This window comes from Caretta caretta, chromosome 25 (assembly GCF_965140235.1).
Source record: "Caretta caretta isolate rCarCar2 chromosome 25, rCarCar1.hap1, whole genome shotgun sequence".
Lineage (NCBI taxonomy): Eukaryota > Metazoa > Chordata > Testudines > Cheloniidae > Caretta > Caretta caretta.
This window is the reverse complement of record NC_134230.1, coordinates 9,364,166-9,391,095: the sequence shown is the minus strand read 5'-3', so window position 1 is coordinate 9,391,095 and position 26,930 is coordinate 9,364,166. Positions and strand designations below refer to the sequence as shown.

The 26,930-nt window shown below is 46.0% G+C and overlaps 1 protein-coding gene across 4 annotated transcripts; it reads left to right on the top strand.

Annotated features, from left to right (window-relative positions):
- Positions 1-25,152, top strand: MOB3A (MOB kinase activator 3A). Of its 4 annotated transcripts, none has more exons than XM_048830636.2 (4): positions 1-108; positions 15,646-16,217; positions 21,841-22,043; positions 23,093-25,152. In XM_048830636.2, the coding sequence occupies exons 2-4, from the start codon at positions 15,800-15,802 to the stop codon at positions 23,120-23,122; spliced, it is 651 nt and encodes a 216-aa protein (XP_048686593.1). In that variant the 5' UTR covers positions 1-108; positions 15,646-15,799; the 3' UTR covers positions 23,123-25,152. The 4 variants fall into 4 exon arrangements, with proteins under 4 accessions (XP_048686593.1, XP_048686594.1, XP_048686592.1 ...); XM_048830637.2 differs by having other exon boundaries at positions 7-141; positions 15,651-16,217; XM_048830635.2 differs by having other exon boundaries at positions 7-141.
- The last annotated feature ends 1,778 nt before the right edge of the window (positions 25,153-26,930 follow it).

Sequence of the window (26,930 nt, the reverse complement as noted above, 5' to 3'; positions counted from 1 at the left end):
AAGTAGGGCCGGCCGGGCGCGCGGAGCCGGGCAGGGGAGTGGCGCGCGCCGAAAAGTTACCGAGAGCCGGAGGAGAGAGCGGGACGGTGACCCCTCCGCCGGGGACAGGTGCGGGGTCTCGGCGGAGGGATAATACGGAAGGTGGGAGCGGTAATGGAGCCGGGGGGGTCTCTGTGGAGGGATAATGGGGGGGGGCTCTGAGTGGAGATTAGCAGGGGACCTCGGGGGGGTGGGGGCTCCTCTTGGGAGCTGAAAGAGGGGGCCTGGCAGAGGGGCCTGGAGGGAGGTAGCGAGGAGTGTGGGGAGAAGGGGCTGGGGGGTGGTGATGGGGAGCTGGGGGGGTGAGGAGTGTGGGGAGAAGGGACTGGGGGGACTGGAGGGGAGTAATGGGGAGGTGGGGGGGTGAGGAGTGTGGGGAGAAGGGACTGGGGGGGCTGGAGGGGAGTAATGGGGAGGTGGGGGTGGTGATGGGGAGCTGGGGGGTGAGGAGCCTGGGGAGAAAGAGCTGGGAGGATCCTGGAGAGGGTGATGGGGGGGCTGGAAGGTGTTGGGGGGATGAGGAGTGTGGGGAGAAAGGACTGGGGGGGCTGGAGGGGAGTAATGGGGAGATGGGGAGAAGGAGCTGGGAGGATCCTGGAGAGGGTGATGAGGGGCTGGGAGGTGGGGGGGGGGGGGGTGAGGAGTCTGGAAAGGGGGAAGCAGGGCAGTCCTGATGGCTGGGGGAAGGATTTAACATCTCTGTGTGCAAAGCCCCCAGGGAGTCAGTGCTGCCCAAGATGGGCTCGGGGTTGCTCAGCTGGGACTTCACTGGGCGGGTGGGGCGGGGCGGGGGGGGGGGGGGATAGCCAGGAGCTGCCAGTGTTTGAACCTTTGAGCAATCCCCTTTTTTGGGGAGCAAGAATAGGCTCTGGCCCACAGGTCTGCCAGGAAAGGGAAGTAGGCGGGGTGGGCTGCATTACTGCCCTGTCTCGAGGAAGTGGGTGGGGGAGGGTGAATAATTCCCATCTGCACGCAGGTACCTGGAGGATAAGTAGCAGTAGGGGTAAGAAGAAAGCAGAGGGTAAGTGCACTGAAGTTAGGTTCTCCCTGTTTGAGCCAATTGTGGCTGTAGCCAACAGTATTTAAATGTACCCTAGGGGCTTCTGCCTGCACAGCTGGGTCAGTTAGATGTACAAAGAAGTGTGATCTGTCACCTACATAGCTGTGTGAGCAGAAGCCCCTAGTGTAGAGGTGGTTACACTAGGAAAAGCACAGGTTTGCCAGTATAAGCTGTGTCTGTGATAGGAGGGCTTTGCCACTATAGTATACTGGTTCAGCTGTACCAGTAAAGCACTCCTAGCGTACATGTGACCGTAAGTGATTGCTCCTGCCAACTTAAAGGCAGGTATTAACCACCTCCAAAGAAAATTCTTGCTGGATGTGGTATGGGATCTCTAGGCTAAAAGGTGTCTCAAAGCTTGAGGGGCTGAGGGGGTGTCCTCCACTGTCCAGCAAAGAAATTTGGGACAAGGCATGCTCTGTTGCCTTTCTCTTGAATGGGGTGAAGGAGGCAATGTGTTGAAAAGCCTCATTCCGGGCTGTGATGTCTTCTCTGCCAAGTTTCAGAGAAAGGGGGATTTTTATTGTAAGATAAAATTCCCCTGACCATCTGTTTTTCTTTATGATGGACCTAGTTGCTGCACGCACCCTGTCTTTCTTCTTCCTTGTGCAAGTTTCAGGCTCTATCTTGTTTATTAACCAGTTTCTTGGATACTGTAAATACCATATCTTAGTAGATTAATAAAACAGAAAGCGAATCCATCTCCTACTTGGCTGTGAGGAGTTGCAAACCTTTAAAGTAATAAAAAAGTGCGAAGTCTAAATTCCTGCCAAATTGGTTTGGGATCTGCCTTTTGTACTTTGGAGGGGCTCCAATCCCAGCTGGTGATTCTTGGCTTGCACTGAAAAGCTGTGTCCGGATCCAGGCATAATACCAGTAAGCAGATCTGAACAGGAAGCCATTCCATCGCTCTTGGAAATCAGACCGTAAGTGACTGACTTCATGCCAGAGTTGGGAATAGAACTCCGAATCCTCACTCCCTGCTTGTACCATAACTCACCTCAAACCTACTCACTTTTAGTGATGTCTGTCATAAACTTGTTCCCTGACTGGCTTGTGCTATCTACTAGTACAGAAATATCTTTTCCAGATGCTTTCTAGAGCCCATTTGGCTCCCTGACATTGCTTCCTCACTTCTGACCTGGGGCTTATCCCCCAACATTTAGAACAGATGTGGAGTACCTCACAGAAACTTGTGTTTGCCTGGCTTGTGCCGTTTCAAGGAAATCTGTGCTGTGCTGATATAGCCACTATTTTGTAACTACAGAAAAACTTCTCCATTAATCAGGCCAGAGATTTCTATGGCAACAGTATACAGAGAAAAAAGTTATCCTTGTTAGTGGTGGAAGCATACACTCCTGTCTATAGTTGTATCCATTTCTGCAATGATCCCAAGTTCTGTACTCCTGAAAATAAATCCCAGACTTTCAAGAAGATTAATTTTTCTCATAAGACAGTGATGCATTTTGTGATACTTGTGCCATAGATGCTGCAGTAACTGGTAATTAGTGAATTCATAACCAGCTTTGTTGGAGGTTTAGGAGATTATTTTAGAAATTCGTGATATCCAGCTAATGCTTTCACTAAAGAATGCACCTTAGGCTGGGTGTTTACCTTCTGTTCTCTAGATAACTCTGTCTCCATGGGACATCTGTGGCTTTTGTTTTCAGTTGTGTCTGTACCTCCTGCTGGAACTGCTGCTGTGCTAAAAGAATCACCTTATTCATGATGGAAATGATAGCGGACTCTTGGTTGAATCTGATTTCTCTTAATGTGTCTGAGGTGGATTAGGGGCCTGTTGGGGGAACAATCCACTAGAAAGAACAGGCACAATGGAGGCCATAAGAACTCTTTCTACTTTGCAAAGGGATGCATAGTTAAGTCTTCAGAGCTGCAGCAGAGGAGCACACAGTGTCTCTGTCTTAAGTTGAGTGTTTTGGAAATCATGCTGCTGCTCTGGCTTCTGAGCCTATGGACTGGAGAGAAGAGGCCTGAGTCTCCACTGCCTTGCACCTCATGCAGCTACTTACACCTGTGCAAAGTGGGTGTAAAAAACTGGCATAGTAGTTCTTGCTTTGCAAAGATATACACAGCTGCAGTAGGTGCTGAATTCTCAGTTCCCTCAGGGCTTGTCTACAGTAAGAACTATATCAAGTTAGTTAAAATGGTGTAAATCTACAATGCAGACATCACTAGGATGTGCTGCACCCATCTTACCAAGGCAGACCTTACAGTGGTGTACTAAATTAAGCAATAACAATGTAAGCCCTACTTTGCACAAGTGCAGAGCATTTAAATGATAGGTTTGCAGTGGTGTAACTACACTGTACATTGGCAAACCCTAAAATCCTTTTACACCACTGTGGCAGCATAAAGAGGGCTTTAAGTGGGCCTAAATAGAGTCCCGAGAATACCTCCTGTGCAGGTAGCCTCACTGTCTGGAGTAGAGTTGGCATAAGGGCTCTACATCATCCTTGCATCTAGCCCCTAACAGAGGGGGGTAGAGTGGGGGGTGTGTGTGTGTGTGTGGGGCTAGAGTGTGCTGCACTGTGGCTGTTTTCCCCCACCGGGCTCATAGGGCAGCACAGAAGCACAGCATAATCTAGAGCTGCCCCAAATCTGCTCTGACTTAATCAGAGTTGGGCAAGACCCATCTGGCTTTAGAATACACGGAGTGCAAGATGTCTGAAAGACACCTTTAATTCTTCTCTGTCCCAAATGCAGGAATAAAATACGTGGGAATTGGGCCTTAGATGTGAGGCAATGGAGCATCAGTCACAAAAATGGAGCTTCTCCCATAAGCAGAAAGCAGCATGTGGTCTACTTCAGCCTTGTTTACACTTGGAAATTTTCACAAAAACTTTCCCACTGGTGCTGCTGTTTTGGGGGACTTTTTTCATGTCAAACTGTATGATAGAAAATCTTCTGATGCGGACAGCTCTTCACTGCTGCAAAGCCTGAGATCCCCTTAAGGCTAGGGTGACCAGATGTCCCTTTTTAAAGGGACAGTCCTGTTTTTTTGGAACTTTTTCTTCTATAGGTGCCTATTTACCCCCCACCCCCTGTTCCATTTTTTCACAGTTGCTATCTGGTCACCCTACTTAAGGCCTGTTACTTGTCACCAGGCAGATGGGAAAGGTTAATGCAGTGGTTTTCAACCTTTTTTTTCATTTGCGGACCCCTAAAAAAATTTCAAATGGTGGTGCAGACCCCCTTTGAAATCTTAGACATAGTCTGCATATCTCCTGGGGTCTGTGGACCCACAGGTTGAAAACCACTGGGCTAATGCATATGATCACTGCCACACCTAGTTCTAAAGGGGAAGGAGAAGGGCTGGCTTCACAACCCTCTGTTATGGAGACGTGAACCCTACTGCTTTGGCATCAAAAGCATTATATTAACATGAGCGAGAGAGAGATGGGTGGGGCTCAAAGCCAGCCTTTCATTCTGAGCCTGGTGTCTGCTAAGGAAACTCTTGTAGAATTTCCCATAACCCTGGTTCCACTCCATTGACATTCACAATGTTTGAACTTGTAATATATTCTGGCTCTCAACATAGTCCGAAGCATTGTGTTGATTAGACCAGCGTAGCATGAGAATTTTACACTGGAGAAGTGTCAGCCAAGTTCATTTTATTCTTTTTTTGAAGAAAAAAACATTAGGTAGATACTACTTTGCTGTTTCCCTTTTTGCAAGGACAGTGCAGAGTAATTCATATCACTAGGAATAAATTATGACATTTTCTTTCCTCTTAAATCCCTTCAGTCGGGGACTAAGCCAGGCTGAAGGAGAAGAGGCATTGTTGCTGCACAGAACTTTTTGAAAAGTGTTGTCGTCATACCTTGAAGAGAGGGGAAAAAAAATTGTTCTTATTGTACAGGAAGCCACCTGCCTGCTGCAGCTTGCCCTAGAAATACATGTCTACACAGTGACCCTAAAATAGCTTCTGGAGTCATGAACCAGCTCGTCAGTTTTATTCAGCATCTATGAAGCTAGAAGCCAATCCGCTCTGCCTTCACATGCAGTCGTGTCCCAGTCACTGTGCACAGAGCATTCTTACACATAAAGGGAGTTATACCTTCCAGAAGCCTCAGCAAGGGACTTCTGTGTCTATCTAAAGGAAACAAAGGTCACTTTAAAAAAATCCTCTTTCTACTTGGCCTTAAATAAATAACAATTGCAGCGTGAGCAATCATAACTTCGTGATGTTAGGGGGAGACTTTCAAAGGTCCATTTTAAGTCCTTTTGTGCCTTTTGAAAAATCTTCCCTTAAAGGCAGGAAATGTGGGTCATCCTGTGGCACTGAGATCATCTTTGGTCACCAAATTGAACACCCTGGAGACTGAATTACTTTCTGTATCCACCACTGGAGGGGGACAGCCTGAGTGGTAGAAGTACAAGCTTCCCCTTATGCCGGGGTGAGCAAACTTTTTGGTCCGAGGGTATAGAGGGTATACCACATCTGAGTATAGAAATTGTATGGCGGGCCATGAATATTCATGAAATTGGGGTTGGGGTGCGGGAGGGGGTGAGGGCTCTGGCTGGGGGTGTGGGCTCCGGGGTGGGGCCAGAAATGAGGAGTTCAGAGGGTGGGCAGGGGATCAGGGCTGAGGCAAGGGATTGGGGAAATGGCGGGGGAGGGCTCTAGCTGGTGGTGCAGGGGCTGAGGATGAGGGGTTTGGGGTGCAGGAGGGTGCTCTGGGCTGGGACCAAGGGGTTCAGAGGGCAGGAGGGGGATCAGGGCTGGGGTTGGGGAATGGCGGGGTGGCTCAGGGGTGCAGGCTCTGAGCAGCGCTTACATCAAGCAGCTCCCGGAAGCAGCAGCATGTCCCTCCTCCGGCTCCTATGTGGAGGCGTAGCCAGGTGGCTCTGCTGCGCACTGCCCCATTCGCAGGCACTGCTCCTGCAGCTCCCATTGGCTGTGGTTCCTGGCCAATGGGAGCTGCAGGGGCAGTGCTTGGGGCGGGGGCAGCAGGCGGAGCAGAGCCCCCTGGCTGCCCCATGCGTAGGAGCCGGAGGAGGGGACATGCCGCTGCTTCTAGGAGCGCCCCCAACCCTGCTCTCCGGCTGGAGCAGAGCAAGCTCCAGACCCCGCTCCCCAGCAGGAGCTCAAGGGATGGATTAAAATGACTGGTGGGCCGGATCCCACCCCTGGGCTATAGTTTGCCCACCCCTGCCTTATGCTGTTGCAAGAGGATAGTCCAGCCTTCACACCTGACAGTCCAGTCCCAATAGACCATTCTGTCCTTACCCTCTCTTCTGAGGGTACCAATTTGTGACGTGAAACCTGTTGTGCTAATAACTGAGCTGAGACCTCACCCAGCTCATTTCACATAGACCACTCAACATACATCAGATTGTAATTGCTTTGATTACTGTCAGCCTGGTCTGGATTCAAGCCAGGAATTTAGAATTGAATGGATGTGCTGTCTCATTACCGTCCCATGAACTGTCTTATCTCTTCTCCCGCACGTGTGATAGCTTAACACTGAATTATTATTTGATGGGATTCCTACTGTCCATTCATGCTAGATCTAAATGCTGATAAATTGCATTTATTCTTCTGATGGGGTTTTCTGAAGCTGTTGCTCTTCGCTACAGTGTGCGGCTATGAAGTTCTGCCACAGGGTGTGTTAGTTACTAGAAGTCCTCCTAGCCCCTCTATGGGTTAATTGGTCAAGTCTGACTTTTTTTCCCCTTCCCCTTGCTATTACCAAAACTAAATAGATTTTAAAAAATAGTTTGAATACATTGTTATTTGGTCGCCTTTCGGGGGGGAAGAAAAACACAAATTAAAGCTCAGTATGATTATTTTATGCAATATGGTACTGCTTCCTCTTATGTTCAGCGGGGTCAGTTCTGCATTCTTGTGGTTTAAAGGCATGAAAATGGAATGCCCTGATCCTGACCAAGGCTCTTCCTTGGAAACCCCAGAATAAGCATGTGGCTTGCATGAGTTCTTGCTTAGAAATGTCCCAGACAACATTGCTCAGATTTAAATCGCTGTACTCGCATTGCAAAGAGAGGGTGGGGAGACAAGTAGTACAATCCTGGAACTTGTTCTGGACTGATTATGAAAAGGCTATTTGTTTAATCCTTAGGACTGATGATGAGAGATCTGTGTTTCAAAATGGCTTCATTATATTTGTCATTAATGCGTCTCAGAAACCAGATCAATGAAAGGAAACTAGGAAGTTGTCCCGTTGAACGAAGGCATAAACACTCTCTTTTGTTAGATGTATGCATCTGGGCTGGGATCAGCAGGGGTTATACGGGTAGAAATTCTGCTGTGTGTTTTCAGTATAACACTTTCAAAAGCTCTCCAAAACTTTTTTATTTTTTAATGTACCTAGTGCTCTTTTGCCCTCCAGAGCAGATACTTTGGATTGTCTCCAGCAAGATACATGAGGAAACTGGTACAAGGCTACCAGTGAGAACTTCTCTAGCTCTTACATGCATTAGCAACATGTCTGTAAACTGCTGTTAATATCTTGATGCTGCCCTGGAAAGGAAAGACATGGCTTATGTTAATATCTTAAAGATTACTGCAAATATAATATTAGGACAGTCTTTTTTTTTAAAAGAATTTGGATATGCCATATGAATGTTTTTACTAAAATAGAAACAAAAGCAGATTGAGCAGTTTTATAGGAAAATGCTGGAGATCTCCAATTAAAAGTAGGTGAATGAATCCCTGCCAGACAGGAAATTAATCTAAGCAGAGATCTTGCTCAAGAAGAGCTATGAATGGTCAGACTTCACAATTTTTACACGCTTTCTGCCTGGCAATTTTGACATTCCATTGATCTGGTGTGCTCTTCATTTTGTGACTAAAAGAAAAGGAGGACTTGTGGCATCTTAGACTAACATTTATTTGAGCATAAGCTTTCATGAGCTACAGCTCACTTCATCGGATGCATTCAGTGGAAAATACAGTGGGGAGATTTATGTCCCTAGAGAACATGAAACAATGGGAGTTACCATACACACTGTAACGAGAGTGATCACTTAAGGTGAGATATTACCAGCAGGGGTTTCCTACTGTGTATTTGTGTATTTTTTTTCAAGTGCCTATTCGACATTGATGAGGCCTCATCTGGAGTACTGTGTCCAGTTTTGGGCCCCACACTACAAGAAGGATGTGGATAAATTGGAGAGAGTCCAGCGAAGGGCAACAAAAATGATTAGGGGTCTGGAACACATGACTTATGAGGAGAGGCTGAGGGAGCTGGGATTGTTTAGCCTGCAGAAGAGAAGAATGAGGGGGGATTTGATAGCTGCTTTCAACTACCTGAAAGGGGGTTCCAAAGAGGATGGCTCTAGACTGTTCTCAATGGTAGCAGATGACAGAACGAGGAGTAATGGTCTCAAGTTGCAGTGGGGGAGGTTTAGATTGGATATTGGGAAAAACTTTTTCACTAAGAGGGTGGTGAAACACTGGAATGCGTTACCTAGGGAGGTGGTAGAATCTCCTTCCTTAGAGGTTTTTAAGGTCAGACTTGACAAAGCCCTGGCTGGGATGATTTAACTGGGAATTGGTCCTGCTTCGAGCAGGGGGTTGGACTAGATGACCTTCTGGGGTCCCTTCCAACCCTGATATTCTATGATTCTATGCATCCTTACGGTTATGCTAATTTTTCATGTGTGTACTTTTTATTTTATTTTAAACCCATTCCAAAGAGCAGTTTCAGGACTTCCTCTCTGCTCAGCATACTCATACAGTGGAGAAATGAGACCGATATTTTTATCCCTTGAGCAGACTATCACAAAAACCACAGTCTTCATGTAGAAAGTATTAATTGGGTTAAATTTTTTAAAATGGCTGATGGGTGTGTGTGAGAGAAGCGCCTCTGTTCTAGGTGCCTAACTACAATCTCCCCTTGGGTCAGTTTACTAGAAGGACTGAGCAGTGGCAGCTCTTATTGACTGTATCTGGCGTTGAGTGCTCAGCGCCTCTGGAAGATCAAGCCCAGGGTTTGTCAAATTGGACATCCGGTGACCCTGGCCACTCTTGCAAATGTTGGCCTTGGTGTCTAGTTTGGCATCTGACTAAAACTACCAGTGACCTTTTCAAGCTTCCTCTTGTTCTAACTTTAAAATATCTGAAAAATCTCTCTCCTTCGACCAATTATTATTGTCTACCCTGAAATGCCTTTTTCCCCATCCACCCTGACAGTTTGAAGTTGCCATGACACACTTATGTGTATTTTTGTTCATTCACTACCATGATCAGTACAGCTTTGCAAACAGTGTTTTGACTTCCTTCTGTCTCAGTCACCCCTCTGAAAGAGCTGTGAAAAATCTGGTCTTGGTTTGCCTGGTTGGGAAATTTACCACAATGCTGTAGAATGATCAGAAGCATATAACCTAGCCCATGTGTGGGTCTTGTATAAATGTTAAAATAAATCCTACAATATTATTGTTTCTTAGTACAGTGGAGTAGCTTCTTTGAAAGGAAACATGTACTGTAAATGTATTACTCACCAGGATTTACTTGCAGGGTTTTCACATGAGTAAGGCAGCAGGATGTGAGCTGCCTAAGCTGTCAGGTCACTTGGCAAGGAAGTGGCTGCATATGTTTCTGACCCCTCCCTATCTGCAACGCACAATCTAGCTGGCACTACAGACACCACATGAAATACTTCTTTTAAACGAAGAAGCTTTAAACTTTGGCCTTTGGAAACACTGATGTAAGGCTGTACAGCAGGCCCAACAAACTATCACAAACAGTATAATTCGAGGAGCCAGAAAATGCAGATAGGAACCTGCAGGTTTTAATCTGTTGATTGCATTTATTCTGGCACTTGTTAAAACCCTAAAGTAAATCCTGTGTGGGGACGGTGTGAGGATTGGAAGATGGCACTGCATGTCACTCTGGACGGTGTTTCAGGAACTGAAGGAAATAAAGACTCTATGCAGAGAAGTCATCTCTGTGTACGCGTAGGTTTTCTGAAAGAGGATTGTGGGGGAGAGGGAATAACTTCCTGAGTTTTCTTAGTGGTGGGGAGAGGTTGGCTAGAGATACCTCATTCCTTTTTTAAAATGGAAGAGGTATTTTCTACAGTGTAATCTGTGTATTCAGATGTGGGATGAATGTTTGCTGTTGACAAGTCACGATGACAGTCCATGATACAAAATTACTAAAGATAGTTAAGACCCAGGCAGACTGTGAAGAGCTACAAAAGGATCTCTCAAAACTGGGTGACTGGGCAACGAAATGGCAGATGAAATTTAATGTTGATAAATGCAAATGCATGTTGGAAAGCATAATCCCAACTATACATATAAAATGATGGGGTCTAAATTAGCTGTTACTACTGAAGAAAGAGATCTTAGTCATTGTGGATAGTTCTCTGAAAACATCCACTCAATGTGTGGCGGTAGTCAAAAAAGCGAACAGAATGCTGGGAATAATTAAGAAAGGTATAGATAACAGGACAGGAAATATTGTGTTGCCTCTATATAAATCCATGGTACGCCCACATCTTGAATACTGTGTGCAGATGTGGTCGCTCCATCTCAAAAAAAAAAGATATATATTGGAATTGGAAAAGGTTCAGAAAAGGGCAACAAAAATGATTAGGGGTATGGAACAGTTTCCATATGAGGAGAGATTAATAAGACTAGGACTTTTCAGCTGGGAAAAGAGACTGCTAAGGGGAGATATGATTGAGGTCTATAAAATCATGACTGGTGTAGAGAAAGTAGTTAAGGATGTGTTTACTACTTCTCATAACACAAGAACTAGGGGTCACCAAATGAAATTAATAGGCAGCAGGTTTAAAACAAGTAAAAGGAAGTATTTAACTATTTCTTCACAGAACGCACAGTCAACCTGTGGAACTCCTTGGCAGAGGATGTTGTGAAGGCCAAGACCATAACAGGGTTCAAAAAAGAACTAGATACATTCGTGGAGGATAGCTCCATCAATGGCTGTTAGCCAGGATGGGCAGGAATGGTGTCCCTAGGCTCTCTTTGCCAGAAGCTGGGAATGAGCCGTGGGGTGGATCTCTCCTCATACAAGAATGAGCGACAGGAGATGGATCACTTGATGATTACCTGTTCTGTTCATTCCCTCTGGGGCACCTGGCATTGGCCACTGTTGGAAGACTGGATACTGGGCGAGATGGACCTTTGGTCTGACCCAGTAGGGCCATTCTTATGTTTTTAAATCAACAGAAAATGGTGACTTTTTGCCACACAAACACACTCTTGCCCAGCTTGGAGAAAATGACAGGGAAAGAAGTAATGGGAAACTAGTGAAATATGCTTTGCATGCTCTCTCAGTTAGAAACATATTTTAGAATAAGGCAGTACTGAAAGTTATTCTCTCATATCAATTTTACCCCCCCGTAACTCTCACTGACTTAAGTGAAGTGACTCCTGACTTCCACTGCATAAGTGAGAAGAAAATTGGGCCTAAAATTTTTTAACAAGTGCTTTTCCTCATCATTATGGCCTCGAGTCTTTTAAATCTCTCCCCACGCTTCCCCTTTCCCAATAAATATCTGGCTCTGAGAAAATAGAAGACGTACGGATTCTGTGGCTGACCAAAGCAGCATCTGCCATTGGTTGAAGATTGTGTAATAGTTATCAAAGTTTCTGGGAGAGTCATTTTCTCCCATCGTTCATTGCTCATTTGTTTGAGTTTGTTTTATAACAGTGACCCATCATCAGCATGGAGCTAATCTCATATCCCTGGATATAAAGGTAGGACTATTCCTCCAGAGAGAGAAGTTTTGTCCTCCATGGTACAGGAAGTTGCTGTGTTACTAACATGCTCTTGTGAGACTAGTGGGGATACTCCTACTTGATAGCCAGTGGTGTGGACTTCTGGGTGGGAGTAACCCTTGGATGAAAAAGAAGCTGGGGAGAAAAGCAGCATTGGCCTCAAAGCATACTTTCTGCTTCTTGCCAATCATCGGTTCAGCTGAATTGCAAGTCACCCTCGCACAAATCCTAACCCCTAGTGATCTTTCCTTTCTGTTCTGTGTTTTACTGCTGTTTGAGCTGTGACTTGTGTGGGGAGGGTGGAAGGAGAAAAAACTTACGATCACCATTTTATATCCTCTTTCAACTCATGTCAGATGCTGCTTTGGTCAGCCACAGAACCTATATGTCTTACATTTTCCAGAGCCAGATATTGCCTATAGCTTCATTTTTCTTAACCAAGTTAGACGTCAGAACCATAGCTGAATGCATTACATCTGCTGTACTTCAGCTGAAGTTTCCATTTTGCTAATATCTTAAGGCTGCTGCTAATTTTATTTAATGTGCGGCTGATCACAGCAGCAAGTTTATCATGTAGTCTTACGGATCATGTGCAATAGGAAGAGGAAACTATTTGTGGAAAGAAAATTGCAGTGCTAATGTAACACAACATCCCTGAATACTGTTCACTGTGCTCCCATGCTAGCCTTAGAAATTATAGGGCCAGATCCCTAGCTGGTGTAAATTGGCAGATACTGTCAATGGAGCCATACTGATTTATACCAGCTGAAGAGCTGGCTGTATACTTCTTGTTAAATATGCTAATGATTCCTCAGTGAAAAGGAGGCACTTCTTCAAACTCTGGACGCAGGAAAAGTGAGAGTTAAAACTTTGGTTATATATAAAAATATAAGCCAGGTGCACAGATGTCTCAGGAGATTGGAGGAGACCAAACCTTACTCTGCAGTCACTTGCTGTAATCCAGCCCAGATTAGATTTGACCAAAAGTCATTGCCCTCTTTTGACTGTTTGGCATTCTTGGACACGGCTGCATCACAAACCACCCCCACACCTGAGTGTCTTGGCAGTTGTAGCAGGAAAGCCAAGAATTGCATGGGCCATGGAAACTAATCTTCACTCTAAGCCCTGAGTTTCAGAGGTCAGGACTGAGATACAGGGAAGCTTGTCTAGCTTCTACCCATGCTGAGGTTTGCTTAGAGGGCTTCAGTTTCCAGGGAGGTGACTCGTGGAACTTTCACAAGTTTTACATCCCCTTTAAAAAAAACAAATCAAAACCTGAAACATATAAGGGCTTAGTTACCCAAGTAATGCTGCCTATTTAAAAAAAAAAAAATGGGGTTTTTTTTTTGGGTTTTTTTTGTGGTTTTTTTGCTAACTAGTTCCTCAGCTGTGAAAACTCCCTCTCTGTAGGTCTGGGTTGGCTTTTATGAAACACCCTGTGACAATTACTCTTAGAAAATTCTTAGTGTCCACTCCACTGGCAAAGTGTGGACAGGCCTTGAGAGTGCTTCTCCATATAGTTTTGCAAAAAGAAAAGGAGTACTTGTGGCACCTTAGAGACTAACCAATTTATTTGAGCATGAGCTTTCGTGAGCCACAGCTCACTTAATCAGATGTGATGACTGACACATCTGATGAAGTGAGCTGTGGCTCACGAAAGCTCATGCTCAAATAAATTGGTTAGTCTCTAAGGTGCCACAAGTACTCCTTTTCTTTTTGCGAATACAGACTAACACGGCTGTTCCTCTGAAACCTGTCATATAGTTTTGGTAGTTCATTTCAGTCCTCTCCTGCCATGCCCCCTGCTGTGCTGGTAATGAGCAGAGATCTATGTGTGGCCTTTAATTACTTGCCAGCCAAAACCTTCTTATGGGAAGTAAATAAAAAGGCCCATTACACATAATACCAGCATAACTGAGTGACTCGACTGAAGTCAATGGGATTACTATGGTGTAAAGACAAGGTAAATGAGAGCAGAGTCAGAACATTCAAAGGCCTCTTTCTTGTGTTTGGCTGGAGCCTGGAACCAAAGGAGTATACCGTTAATACTCGTGAAGTGTATAGCTTTCCTTTGAGACTCCAAAGTGAGGAAATCGTGCATGCTGCTATTTCTCTGGAGCTGATTTCCTCCTGGAAGTGGCTTCAGACCGTGAACCTGCCCTTTACATTGTTAGGTTTTTTTGCCTGTTTTGGATATGTTACAGAAGAATTATGTGAGATCAATAGTGCATCTAAGCTGAATGGGCACAGCCCCTTGTGTTTCCGCTTCATAGAAGAAGTGAAGCATTTTGTTGCAGGATGTGGTGAGGGTATGACTCTGCTCTTGCTAACCATAGCTACTGTCTCGCTGCATTTTGCTGTCAGTGTCCCCGCTTGTTACCACTTTCAAAATTTTTCTTTGTGAAATCAAAATGCATCTTAAGCTTTATTTTTCCCTATATCCTTGGCCCTTCACTGTTAGTCTTAAACTAGTCAAGCAAATATCAGTAGCTCTAGGGGTTCATGCAAATACCTCTCAGTATTGGTTTGTGCAGGGTACACATTCCCCAAGGCAAAACTTGGTCAAAAGTGCAGAGCTTCACTTGGTTTCAACTGGGCCAGGCTCATTTGATCATGAGTGACTCTCTCAATGAACCTGGCTGGAATTTTGAGTTGGTACCAACTCAAAAATGGGAGTGGGTGGGTGGATGTGGGCAACCTGCCCCCTCCTCTCTCGTCGGGGTGACCTTATGAACATGTGGCACGGCTCCAGAACTGAACTTTATGGATTGCTGGCAACATAGGTTGTTAGCCATGGGGTTCTCGTGTATTTTTGTAGTGTGGAACACGTCTTAATAGCGTCTCAGGGCCACTTCTCCTCCCATTGCACAATTGTAAAAACCTCAGGCAATGATGGCCATTACTTACATGGGAAAGTAACATTAGGAAAGTGTGTGTGTTCTTCGTTCTCCTTAATGCAGTGTAGCAGATGCTCCAGCACCATATGAGCAGCCAGCTCTCCTCAGATGACTAATGTCTCCAAGAACCACTGTGGAGCTTCTGTTGCAGTAAAATGGCCTGTCTTTGTGGGGCTGGTCAGCACCTTCCACATTACAACACCAAAAATCACGTGTCTGTTTCACAAGAGGAATCCCGTCATTCAGGGTCAGATTCTGATACCCTGGCTAATGTAGAGAGTAGTCCCAGTGATTTTAATGACATTGCTTCTGGAGTCAGTACTCCCCAATGTCTTTAAGGGTGTTAGAATCTAGCCTTTGTTGAGGAGCCAGCCTGAAACCAATCTCCTCGCTATAAGTCCATGGACACAGCTGTTGTGGCTACTATTTTGCTCATTTCTGCCTAGTAGCAAAATAATGCAGTACCAGTTTCTGAATGTTTTCATAAAACAATGTAGCTACCTTGCTATCATAGTGGTAGAGTCTTGGTGTCTTATAGTAATAACAGTAATAATCTGCTTCTTCACCCACAGTAACTTGGAAAACTGGGTATAAACCTTCTCTCACTTAATGTTTTGTGTAGAAGTAATTGAAGACCTTTCAATTACTTTCCTTACAGTGACAGCGGCTGAATGAGGAACCTCTTTGAGAACTTGACCCTCACTCTTCTACCTTTTACACTTCCCTTAAAGAAACCTAGTCCTAAGAGGAGAGGGTAGGGGGAAACGAAGCATATTTGGCTTTTGTTTCAGTTCTATGAGTTTGAAGTGTATGTCCATACCTTCCCCCTAAGGCATTCAAACAAATTCACTCCTTCTGAACAAAGTCTCTTGTTGAAAAAGCTGCCCATCTAACTACTGTAAATTCTCTGTGTTGCAGATTAGAAGGTACTTGGAGAGCCAGAGGAGCTCCGAGGTATTTCTGTGAAGATAGAGGCCATTACAACCTTGCCATTGGAAACTGTCCAGCAGCCTTGTGTCTCTAGCTGTCTTCCCTGAAGACTTGCAAAAGAGAAGGGGAAAAAAGAAGAAAAATGTCCAACCCTTTAAAGCAAGTGTTCAATAAGGACAAAACCTTTCGGCCCAAACGCAAGTTTGAGCCTGGGACGCAGCGGTTTGAGCTGCACAAGAGGGCTCAAGCCTCTCTCAATGCAGGGCTGGACTTGAAGCTGGCCGTCCAGCTGCCGTCTGGTGAGGAACAGAATGACTGGGTGGCGGTGCATGTGGTGGACTTCTTCAATCGCATCAATCTGATCTATGGCACCATCAGTGACTATTGCACGGAACAGTCCTGTCCGATCATGTCTGGGGGACCCAAGTACGAGTACAGGTGGCAGGACGAGCACAAGTACCGGAAACCCACTGCCCTATCGGCTCCCAAGTACTTGAACCTCTTGATGGACTGGATTGAGGTGCAGATCAACAATGAGGACATTTTTCCCACCAATGTTGGTAAGTTCAGTTCTGATTTGTGGGGAAATTAATTGGACTGACACAAGATAAATTGATTTAAATCGGAGCAATTTACATCACCAAATGGTAAACCTTGAGTTAAATAATCCGTGTTAAGGAACTTTTCCATTGGTACTTCCTTTGTTTTCTAAAGAGAGGTGCATTCTCATTGATTGATATAACCATTAAAACATGTCTATTTACAACTAAATAGAGTCTTTACGCTAGATTTGGTACATTTTTTTGCTACATAGGAGGGTACACTATAACTCTATACATTTATTTAAGCAATTATATTGCTTAATATTTTCAGATTTACTACGTTAGAAAATGGTGAATATGTTGCTTATTTACAACATAATTAACTTACTGGTCACAATTTGTGGCAAGCTGCACTAGGATCGTGACTGGAATTTAATTGAACACACAATGGCATATAATATTTATTTTTATTAAACAAAACTACCTTAAATGTTTTGGATACACAAACTTCACTGTTTTTTTCATGAGCCAGAGAGGAAGTTTCCATGCTGGGTGGAGTCATAAATATTCATAATTTGAGAACCGAGCTCAGGTGGGGAGAAGCTATAAAATAGGAGTATGAGATCATCCAGGTGGGCTCAGTGGATGACCCTGATGAGATACAGTGTCGGAAGCGGGTCCCAACCCATGTGATGACTTTGACAGTCTCTTGCACCCAGTGGCACAGGTCCTGGGTCCTCCACAGGATCACGCTCTTAATGCAGCACATGACCTATTGTGCCACATTGGTAAAGCTTGACCTCAAAAGTTTTCCCATCTTTCTTTATGTAGAAAAGCAGCTTTTAACTCAGAGTTTGTGATTAGAAGCTCAGGGATTCAGCATATTTATATTTTATTTAAATGTTTTAAGAGATTATAATTTTTCTGTTAAATTCAGATTTCATTTTAAACAAGTTTATTTTTAAAAAGAAAAACTTATTCTAATTTAAATAACAAAATAAAAAATAACCAATTTCTTTTTCAGAAAAATCTACTTTTATCCACCAGTACAATCTCTTGCCCCTTCTATTTCCCTGTTCCTTTTCCAGTAGGCACTTGTTTTATGACAGTGGTTTTCAACCTGGAGTTCACAGACCTCTGGGGGTTCTGCAGACTATGTCTAAGATTTCCAAATGGGTCTGCACCTCCATTTGAATTTTTTTAGGGGTCTGCAAATGAGAAAAGGTTGAAAACCACTAGTTTATGGCATTGGACATTGCACAGATCCTTGAGATAGTAGGTGAACTACTTCCTCTAGTACTGACGGGCAATTTGCAGAGGGCTGCAAACTTTTGAAAGTGGCCACTGATTTTGGATACCTTCATGCCCAGCCTGGGACACTGTCAGGCCTAACTTTTTTTTTCTTCTTCTTTTTTTAAAGAAGTGCCAAGTACCTGCAGTTACCATAGATTTCTGTTAGCGTGATGGATGCTTAGTACTTCTGGAAAATTAGGCCTAAATTGTTTCAGGCGAGGCACTCCAAGTCAGAGGGTGCTCTTGGAATACTCAAACGGCACATCAAAGATTATGTGGCTGCTGTGAGAACGGGAGGAGTCACTCCACACTACAGAGGTTGGGCTGCTGGACTTGGTTTCTCATTCTGAACAGTAGTTTAGGACCGGTGCCTGTACAATACCTGGCTTTAGGGCATGTGATTGTGCCTCCATGGCTAGTCTCGATGGCAATTGCCTGCAACTTGCTACTAAAAGCTTATTCTTTAGCTCATGTAGTGGGGCCTTGTATTTTTGTTGCTGAAGGTTCTTGGTTGGCTCCCTCAAGATTGACTTCTGTGTATGGGGTTCATGGCTCTTGGAAAATCTTACTCATTCTGCCAAAGTATTTTTAGGACTGCCAGGTTGAGATAACAGAATTTAAAAATACATCCATTCTGACTGACACCTGGTTGAGAAGATGGAGCTGCTGGTTGACAGCAGAAAACAGCTTGCAAAATTTCTGAAGTTATGGCTGTCCCATCTAGTGAAGGAAAATGTCCATGACTTGCAGAAGGGGTTTGCAATCTTGGGCTATGTGGACCCCTGAGTGCTCTTGGATTCCTTAATAGCTTATAACTTCTCTTCCCCCACATCTGTGATTAACTAGAGAGTTGTGACCTTACCCTCTCAGGTAGACTGTGCTGCAGTAATCCAGGTTTGCCTGCTATACTTCAGGACCATTCAGAAGCACAGTACAGAATGTGGTGGCCCATCAGTTTAGTGGAGCAGATCTGAGTGATGAGCACATCATGCCCATGCTCTGTGAACTACACTTGCTTCTGGCTGCAGTTTAAGGTGTTGATTCAAGTTCATACCTGCCCTGGGACTTGGTCACCTGAGGGATTCTTCTCTCTCCTTATGGACCGTTGCAATAACTGAGATGTTTCTGACAACAGACCCAAGCCTTTGGGATTGGTCACGCAGAATGTTTTCACCATAGGGCTCCAAGCAGTGATGCTTTTTACTCCCTAGAGCAGCCCATAAGTGCCTGCACTTACTGACTTCATTCTCTGGTGAAAGACACATCTTATTGGCTGAGCACTTCTTTGCCTGCAGACCTGTGCCAAGTTACATGTGGCTGGTTGGGTGGTTCAGGAGTTGTTTGTGATCAGAATGAGGTGTGTCTCTTCTTCTATTTCCAGCTATGATCTCTTTCAACCTCCCATTGCTTAAAAACGAAGGCCAGAGGGCCTTATTCTCATTTGTACTAAGAAGGCTCCTTCACACCTCTCTGTCAGTAACAAGAGGCTCTAGAGTGTGTGTAATGGTAACCTATGTCCCTCTTATGCTGCCGGAGGAGTTTAAAGAGGCCTTGGTGTAAACAAGATTTGGAGCCCAAAATGTCCAAACTTGGGTGCCTAAAAATAGGCTCATGAAGCTATATTTATGCATCTAAACAAGTGGGCTGACTCTCAGCAGTGTTGACCGCCACAGGTCCCATTGTAGTCAATGAGAACGAGAGATGCTCTGCTCCTAAATTTAGCCTTTCAAGTGTTGGCCTAATGCTTTATACCCATGGAGATCTGAGACTTCAGCTTCTCTCTGGTATGGTATAAAGCTTTTGTCTCCATCTCTTGCAGCTTGTGAAATAATGGACCTTTCTGAAAGCTCTCTCAGCAGTCTGGGGCTGAATACAAGGCATCTTGGACAAGTGTAATTCAGCCCTTGCTCCTTGAGTTAGCATGTGGTTGTGTGCTGGAGCAGAGGCTTGCTCAGCTTTTGGTGTAGGGTCAGCCTTCTGCTGCTGTGAATGACCCCAGGTGATCTTTCAGGCAAAGCCCTAAGGCAGTGGTTTTCAAACTGCAGATTGCGACCCAGGGTCGCAGAATGGAAGGCGCTGGGTCGCAACAGCGCTGGTCAGCACCACCAACCGGACCGTTAAAAGTCCCGTTGGCGGTGCTGCCTGGCCAAGGCAGGCTAGTTCCTATATTTTCTGACACCGCGCTGCACCCTGGAAGTGGCCAGCTGCGGTCTGGCTCCTAGGCGGGGGGGGCATGGGGCTCCATGCACTGCCCCTGCCCTGAGCACCAGCTCTGCACTCCCATTGTTCAGTAACCAGCCAATGGGAGCTGGAGGGCGGTTCCTGCAGCTGAAAGCCACGCAGAGCCACTTGCGCACCTCTGCCTAGGAGCCGGACCTGCTGCTGGCTGCTTCCGGGGCGCAGTGCGGCGCGCGGTGCCAGGACAGGCAGGAAGCCTGCCTTAGCAACCCCACTGTGCTGCTGACCAGGAGCAGCCCAATTTAAGCCCCAACCCTGTGCCCCAATCCCCTGGCCCAGCCCTTAGCCCCCCACCAACCCAGAGCCCCTTCCTGCACCCCACACCCCTTATCCCCAGCTCCACCCCAGAGCCTGCACCCCTAGACCAGAGCCCTGACCCCCCTGCACCCCAACCCCCTGCCCCAGCCCTGAGCCCTCTCTCACACCCTGAACCCCTCATTCTTGGCCCAGCCTGCAGCCCTCACCCCAACCCGCTGAGCCCCTCCCAAACCCCTCATCCCCTGCTCCGTTGGGTTGCGGGCATCAACAATTTTCTTCAACTGGGTCACCAGAAAAAAAGTTTGAAAACCACAGGCCTAAGGCAATTCAGTTCAGCTCTCGGATAGTCTGGGTGATGCAAGGTCTGTGTTGGGGGAGGGGAAGCAAGCAATGGGAGGTTGGAGGAGAGGGGATGTTGCACAAGGAAGGAAAAATAATAGTTCCCTGACCCTTTGTCCTAGTGCCTGATCTGATAACGAAACCTGTTTGCCCTGTCTGGACAGGCGGCACATGGTCACGGTTCTGCCAAATGAAGTAGAACCGGATGACAGCTGCGTGGGTGTTTGTGTGGGAGACCAACTAACAAATGGTATGGGGAGTAGGAGCTGGTTATCCACTTGAGATCCCGCAGGATCCCATCCACTCCTGCGCTAATGGAGTCTATATGGTCTATATGGAGAATCTATATGGAGAATGCCAAGCTATCTATCCTTATCAAAGCACTAATGAAAAGGAGCAATCTGATTGTGTGCAGAAAGTGTCCACCACTACTCAGACCCCATCTGCACACACAGAACGACAATACTTAAATGTGGTGACATTCAGGGAGAGAATAAGACCGTAAACCACCTTCTCTTTGGGAACCTACAACAGTACCTGTATCAATTGCCAAAATCCTTGCTGTGTGTTCATCTGGGTAACCACAGGAGGTTCTGGGGTGTGGTCCCTTTATATAGGGTTCTTCAGCAAGGACCTCTTTTGGACTGAGTGATTGCTTGAACATCTGTTTCATTTGGAGGGGGAAGCTTACATCATCAAAGGAGTTTTCTGTCTTGTTTAGCGTTTTCTAGCTTTGCTTATAATACCAGATTCACTAACTTAACACAGACTGAAAATTAATTTCATGCAGAACACTTGCGGGCAGGGGAAGAAGGATATTTAACAAATACCCTTCACCTCTTACCTCCTCCTTGTATGTGGAGAAGCAATCTATGTAGACTTTAAACTCAAGTCATTTTGTTATTACTAGGAAGACCAGCTGATCAAAACTACTGTATTGTAGATTGCAAATGTTGTTGTTAGAATGAAAAACACATAAACCAAACGTTGAATGTGAAAAGGGGCCTATAAATGACTGAGCGTAGTATTATCATAATTTTAACTCTTGTTAACCTGAAGGATCCCAAAGGGTTTGTCAATTTTAATAAACTATATATAGGAGCCACTCCTCCCAGAATGCAGTCACTTCTAGAGTGGAGTATGGTGGTCTAGTGTCTGCATAATTTTTGTTAAAATGTCCCAACAGGAACTGAAGGAAACTATATCAAATTGAAACTGCAGATGGAAATCTGTATATGCACTAATCCAGTTTTGTATTCGGGTCTCTCACACAGTAGCATCAATTAATGCAGGACCCAATAGCATAGGTTAATAGCATTAATTTTGGAAAAACTGGTCCAAAATTTAGATAGGATGGAATGCAGTCTGTGAATTACTCCAGAGGAAACTGTTCTTGCATCACTTCAATACACATTGGACTGTTTCTTTTTATGCTTTAGGAAGACTGCATGGCACCATGGTCCTGGGGAAAGTGCATTTCAATAAATCATGGTGCTTGTATGTCTTCTTGCAGGTACTCCGTTCCCCAAGAACTTCCTTCAGGTAGTGAAGAAGATTCTGTCCAGGCTCTTCCGGGTCTTTGTTCACGTCTACATCCATCATTTTGACAGGATCAGCCATATGGGGTCAGAGGCCCACGTGAACACCTGCTACAAGCACTTTTACTATTTTGTGAAAGAGTTCAATCTAATAGACACCAAGGAGTTAGAACCTCTGGTGAGTGAATTTGGCTGGCTTATAGTTATGAATGGCCACTGAGTGGTGCGTCTCAAACAGAACTCTGGGATTCTGACTCCCAGTCTCTGATTGTTGGATTCAGTTTGAGAGATTCTGAGCTCTGAAGAGGGTGACTGAAACTCCATCATACCTCTTCCATTCCCCCTCCCTTTACAGCTCAAAAACCTGTTCTTACCTTGCCCTCTTCAATTTTGGCCCAGATCCCATGGTAACCCATGCAGCGGAGCAGGGCCATTACACCCACAGAGAGGGAAGCTGCCACGTTTGTAGATTCTGCCCAGTCACCTTCTTGTGCTTCAGGCTGCCATTTTATCTTTTCTCCCACCACCATCACTCCCCACTGTCTGGTCCATGGCTAAGTCACATGCATCGGCAGTTCCTCAGTCCAGGAGCCGTGCACCCCTGCCAGCAAAGTTGCAATTGAAGTCCAAGGATCTGCCCTGATGCCTTATCACTGTGATGCTAGCACATTGCTGCACGTGACAGAAAGGCAGTGTGGTCGGATGCTGGTCACCGAGTCATGAGCCCTTGGTCCTAGTCCCAGTTGTCGGTGACTAGCTGTGTGACTTGGGGAGTGCGTGTGTGCTCATGCTAAATCACCTCCCCTGTCACCTCCCTGGTCTTTATTTCCCCTTCTGTAAAATGAGCACAGCGATGCTCACCAACTTCATAAAGAGTATGGAGGATGCAAAGTGCCATACAAGTACTCGGTATTTGCATTAGTCTGGGATGGTGGGTGATGGTTATTCTATACCTGTATGTAGCCAGACAGATTTAAATCTGATGGGGCAGCTGGGGAGGTCTCCTGCCTGTCAGTGAATAGGAATATGGGGGCAGAGGTTAAAGGTGACACTGAATTTCTACTCCATGTGAGTGTTCAAACTGGAATGCTGCTTTTTTTTTTTTTTTAAATTAATGATGCTATGGAAACAATGTTCCAAACTTTGAGCCTTTCCTATGGAAATTTCTCTTGCCTGGGCATTGTGCTTCTTACCATTAACTTCCCTGTCTTGTGTGTCCTTTGATAGAAGGAAATGACCTCCCGGATGTGCCACTGAGCTTTGGACCTTCTTGCCCTCACCCAGGCCAAGCCTCCTCAGGACTGCTGAACCCCTTCACTGCAACGGAGATGCCGCTCAAGGGACAATCAGAGACCTTTCATAGAAATCTATTTTTATTGAGCTTTCAAGTTAAAATGGAGACTGCAGAAATATTTTTTTAAAGATGCCTTAGATAACTAGTTTTTATGGTAATTTCTGTAATTGTTTGCCACTAGATGGAAATACATCATTTTTAGTCAGTGTTTTTTTTAGAGGGGGAATAAGCATTATGACCAAAACCACCTGAAGTTTCATCTCACTGGCTGCCTTGGTGGGTGGCCCTAACTAAGCCTGGTCAGACCATAGACTTTGTTGCTTCAAATGTTTTTTAAGATGGACTGGCTTTCAACATAGCCAGGGTATGGAGTTGGCCTTGAGACCATAGTGGTGTATGACATTGGCTATACTATACGCTCAGTGCCCAGGTGTGTGGGGGAGGAAGGCTCACCTGCATCCTGAAGGTAGGATAGGAAGTGCTTTGTTAAGGCCTCTTGGCAGGACACTGCAGACCCTGCAGCTATTCCACTAGCTGAGAATTAGTTACAACTTAAATGTGCACATAGGCTTGGCTCCTTGCACACTTCTCCAGCCCTTGTATCTAACTGCCTTTCACTCCACGATTAGGCCTTTCTCTCTGAAAATGTCTTCTGTTCCTTTCTCTGACTTCACAGCTAGACCACACCTTTCACTGCTTGGGGAGATCCATGCTAATCTCACTCTGTTTATTCCTCTGCTAATCTTTTGAGATCATTGCTCACCAAGGCCTGTCTCCTAGTTCTAAAGCCGGAGAATACGAAGGTTTCCACCTTTCAAAGCACATTGTGTTGAGGGCAGAGTTGCATTATTAGTGTGCTGGGGAACTAATCTACTTGGATAGATTTCACCCGACTTTCCTGTTACATCCACGTTTAGCTGTCTCTCTCCACCTAGCTGTAGGTTCTATTCGGGGGGGGGGGGACTTAAGGGGGAAGAGGGAGTTTAAAATACTTTTGCTTTTCCTACTGAAAGGAGATATGGGGGGTGGGGCCAGGGAAGGCTGCTGGGACAGAAGCTAGTGGAGTTTTTTCCAGGCACACCAGCATTTAGCCTGTCTAAGGGCTGCAGCTTGGGCAAGTTTTTCTTGAAGCCCAAAGTCTAGAGCTAATCTGATTTAAAATGGAGCAAATTGAGGTCACCTTTTCCTGTAATAAGGCCTCCAGGTCCCAGAGTGCAATTCTCCATCTTGAGCCAAGCAAAGACTGCTACAGCTGGGAGGGAGGGTTATGTACTAGATAGGCCTCACCTTGGACGAGTGACTGCATTTGGCCCATCCTTGTCTGTTTCAGAACCACGTGAGATGCGTCTCCACTTGGCGATGGAAGCCCTCTGTCAGTTTTAGCTGGAGTATCAAAGAGAAGCCAAGTTCTGCTACTCCAGAGACCAAATCACCTGTTTAGTGTGGTGTCTCCCACCCCCCACTATCCCCCGATAATCGTAGTGCTAGTCAGGGTGTGGGAACTTTGCAGGTGTTGCACTTCCCTGGACTTCATTTACTGGCCCTGGCTTGGTACTCTCTAACTTTTGTAAGTGTCCTCCACCCCTCTCTTCCTGAACACCATTTGCCAATCCTTTTCTCCCAGCCAGCTACCTTAATGGACAAAGTCTCTTGTGCAGAGCCTCAGTCCGCTGGCCTGCGTACTACCTGCAGGGGGGTTAACTTCAGCCTGTAACTCCCGAATACAGAGACTTCAGAACACTGATTTCTCTGTGTGACAAAGGAGGGACTGCCTTGGATTTGGGGTGAAGGGTGGGGGGGTTGCGAAAATAAGGTTTTTTTTGTGAGCAGTGACCAAGTTGCTACCACTAGCCGCTTTCCTCTAAGGAAACAATCCTGTGGTCTGAGTCTTTGTACTTATGTGAGTCACGTCTCGTACCGTGCCCTGGACGCTGTTTCTAACACCTACCACTATCATTCTGTGAAACAGGCACAATAAATTATGTTGTATTTATGTGTTGAGTGCTGATTGCGAACAGCTTCTCCCTGTTCGAAGTTCTTTGGACAGACCACCAAAAAAATGTTTTGTATCAAGAAATAATCTTGAAATGCCACCAGCGTGAGGACAGGGTAGGTGGGTGGGGTGGCTGCCCTTTCCTAGCCTTTCTGAAAAGCATCTCTCTTCCTGGCCCTTGTTACTAGCTGAGCACCTCACCCTTATTAATGTATTTACCCTCCCTGCCAGGGAGGCTATCATCCCTGTTATACAGATGGGCACCTGAGGTACAGCAAGACTAAGTGACTTGCCCAAGGTCACACAAGGCATTGTGGGTTGGAGGCAGGAATCAAACACAGGTCTTGAAAGTACTAACCTAATGCCCTTACCCCTGGGCCATCCTTCCTCTGGTCTAATATTCCTGGAGAAATGAGCTGCATTATCAACCTGCCAGGAGCCTGAGGGGCTGTACCCAACTTATGCAGATATATTTCCTATTTTCGCATGGTGGTGGAGCGCATGGTCCTGTAAAACTTGCTTATGCTTCTATATCTGTAGGTCATGGGCTCTTGAAGGGGAGGGCATGAACAAGTTTCAGTGCATGAGGCCACGTTTCATGGTGGGGGTCGGCTCCCAATACTGCTTTCTGTCATAGTATAGGGTCACTGAGTGGAACAGAATGAGCTACTGTTGTAGATGGATGACTAGAGACCCCCACAGTTCAGCATTATGGTCCTGCAACAGTCAAAGGATAAAAAGTAAATACAGCTCAGATTGGCCCTTGGACTGTGCCTAACTCCTTCACCCACCCGCTCCCAGCTTCAGGTATTTGGGCCCCGTCTTTTCAGAGGTGCTGAAGACCCACAACTTAAATTAGTCAGTCGGAGCTGTGAAAAATCAGGGATTTGATCTTACAGGGGCCTCAGCACCTTTATCTACTTCTGCAGGAGTTGGCCATTGAGCACACCTCTTCGGTATTTAGCCTACTGGAGAGGGGATTTCAGAGAACCATCCACTATGTGCTAGAGGAAAAGGGTTTCCTTTGTCCCAGGATATAATCAAATCCTTGCTCGTCTAACACGAAGTCTGTCTACCAGTCATACCTGTTGGAAATAGAAATTCGGTTGTACACAGAGGTTGCCCTGCTCGTGCATGGGGGGAAATGGCGCAGAGATGCTCTTAAAACTGAATTGGATGTTCTGCCCGAGGGCACTAGTAAAGTCTCTACACGGGTCACCCTAGGCATGTGTGAATTTGAAAAGGTCTCCAAAACTCTGTTAATGTCCTGCACGGAAGACATGGAGTTCTGTGAGTTGCCTCTAGAGGGTAATGCTTTCCCGCAGTGTAGCAGATGAGATCTAGCTCCAGTGTGTGGCCTAGGCCAGTGTCTTCAAACTTTTTTTCTGGCGACCCAGTGGAAGAAAATCTCCACGACCCAGTGGAGCTGGGGATGAGGGGCTTGGGGTGTGGGAGGGGCTCAGGGCAGGGGCAGAGTGTGGGGGCTGTGTGGGGGGGCTCTGGGCTGGGGCAGAGTGTGTGTGGGGGCTCTGGGGTTTGGCCGGGATGAGGGCCAAAGGGAGGAGGAGACTCTGGGTTTGGGGGGACTGAGGGCTGGGGCAGAGGGTTGGGGTGCAGGAGGGGCTCTGAGCTGGGGGTGCAGGCTCAGGTAGGGCATGGGATGAGGCATTTGGGGTGCAGGAAGGGGCTTGAGGTTTGGGGGGGCTCAGGGCTGGGGCACAGGGTTGGGGCATGGGCTTACCTTGGGTGGCTCCTGGTCAGCGGTGCAGAGGCAGGCT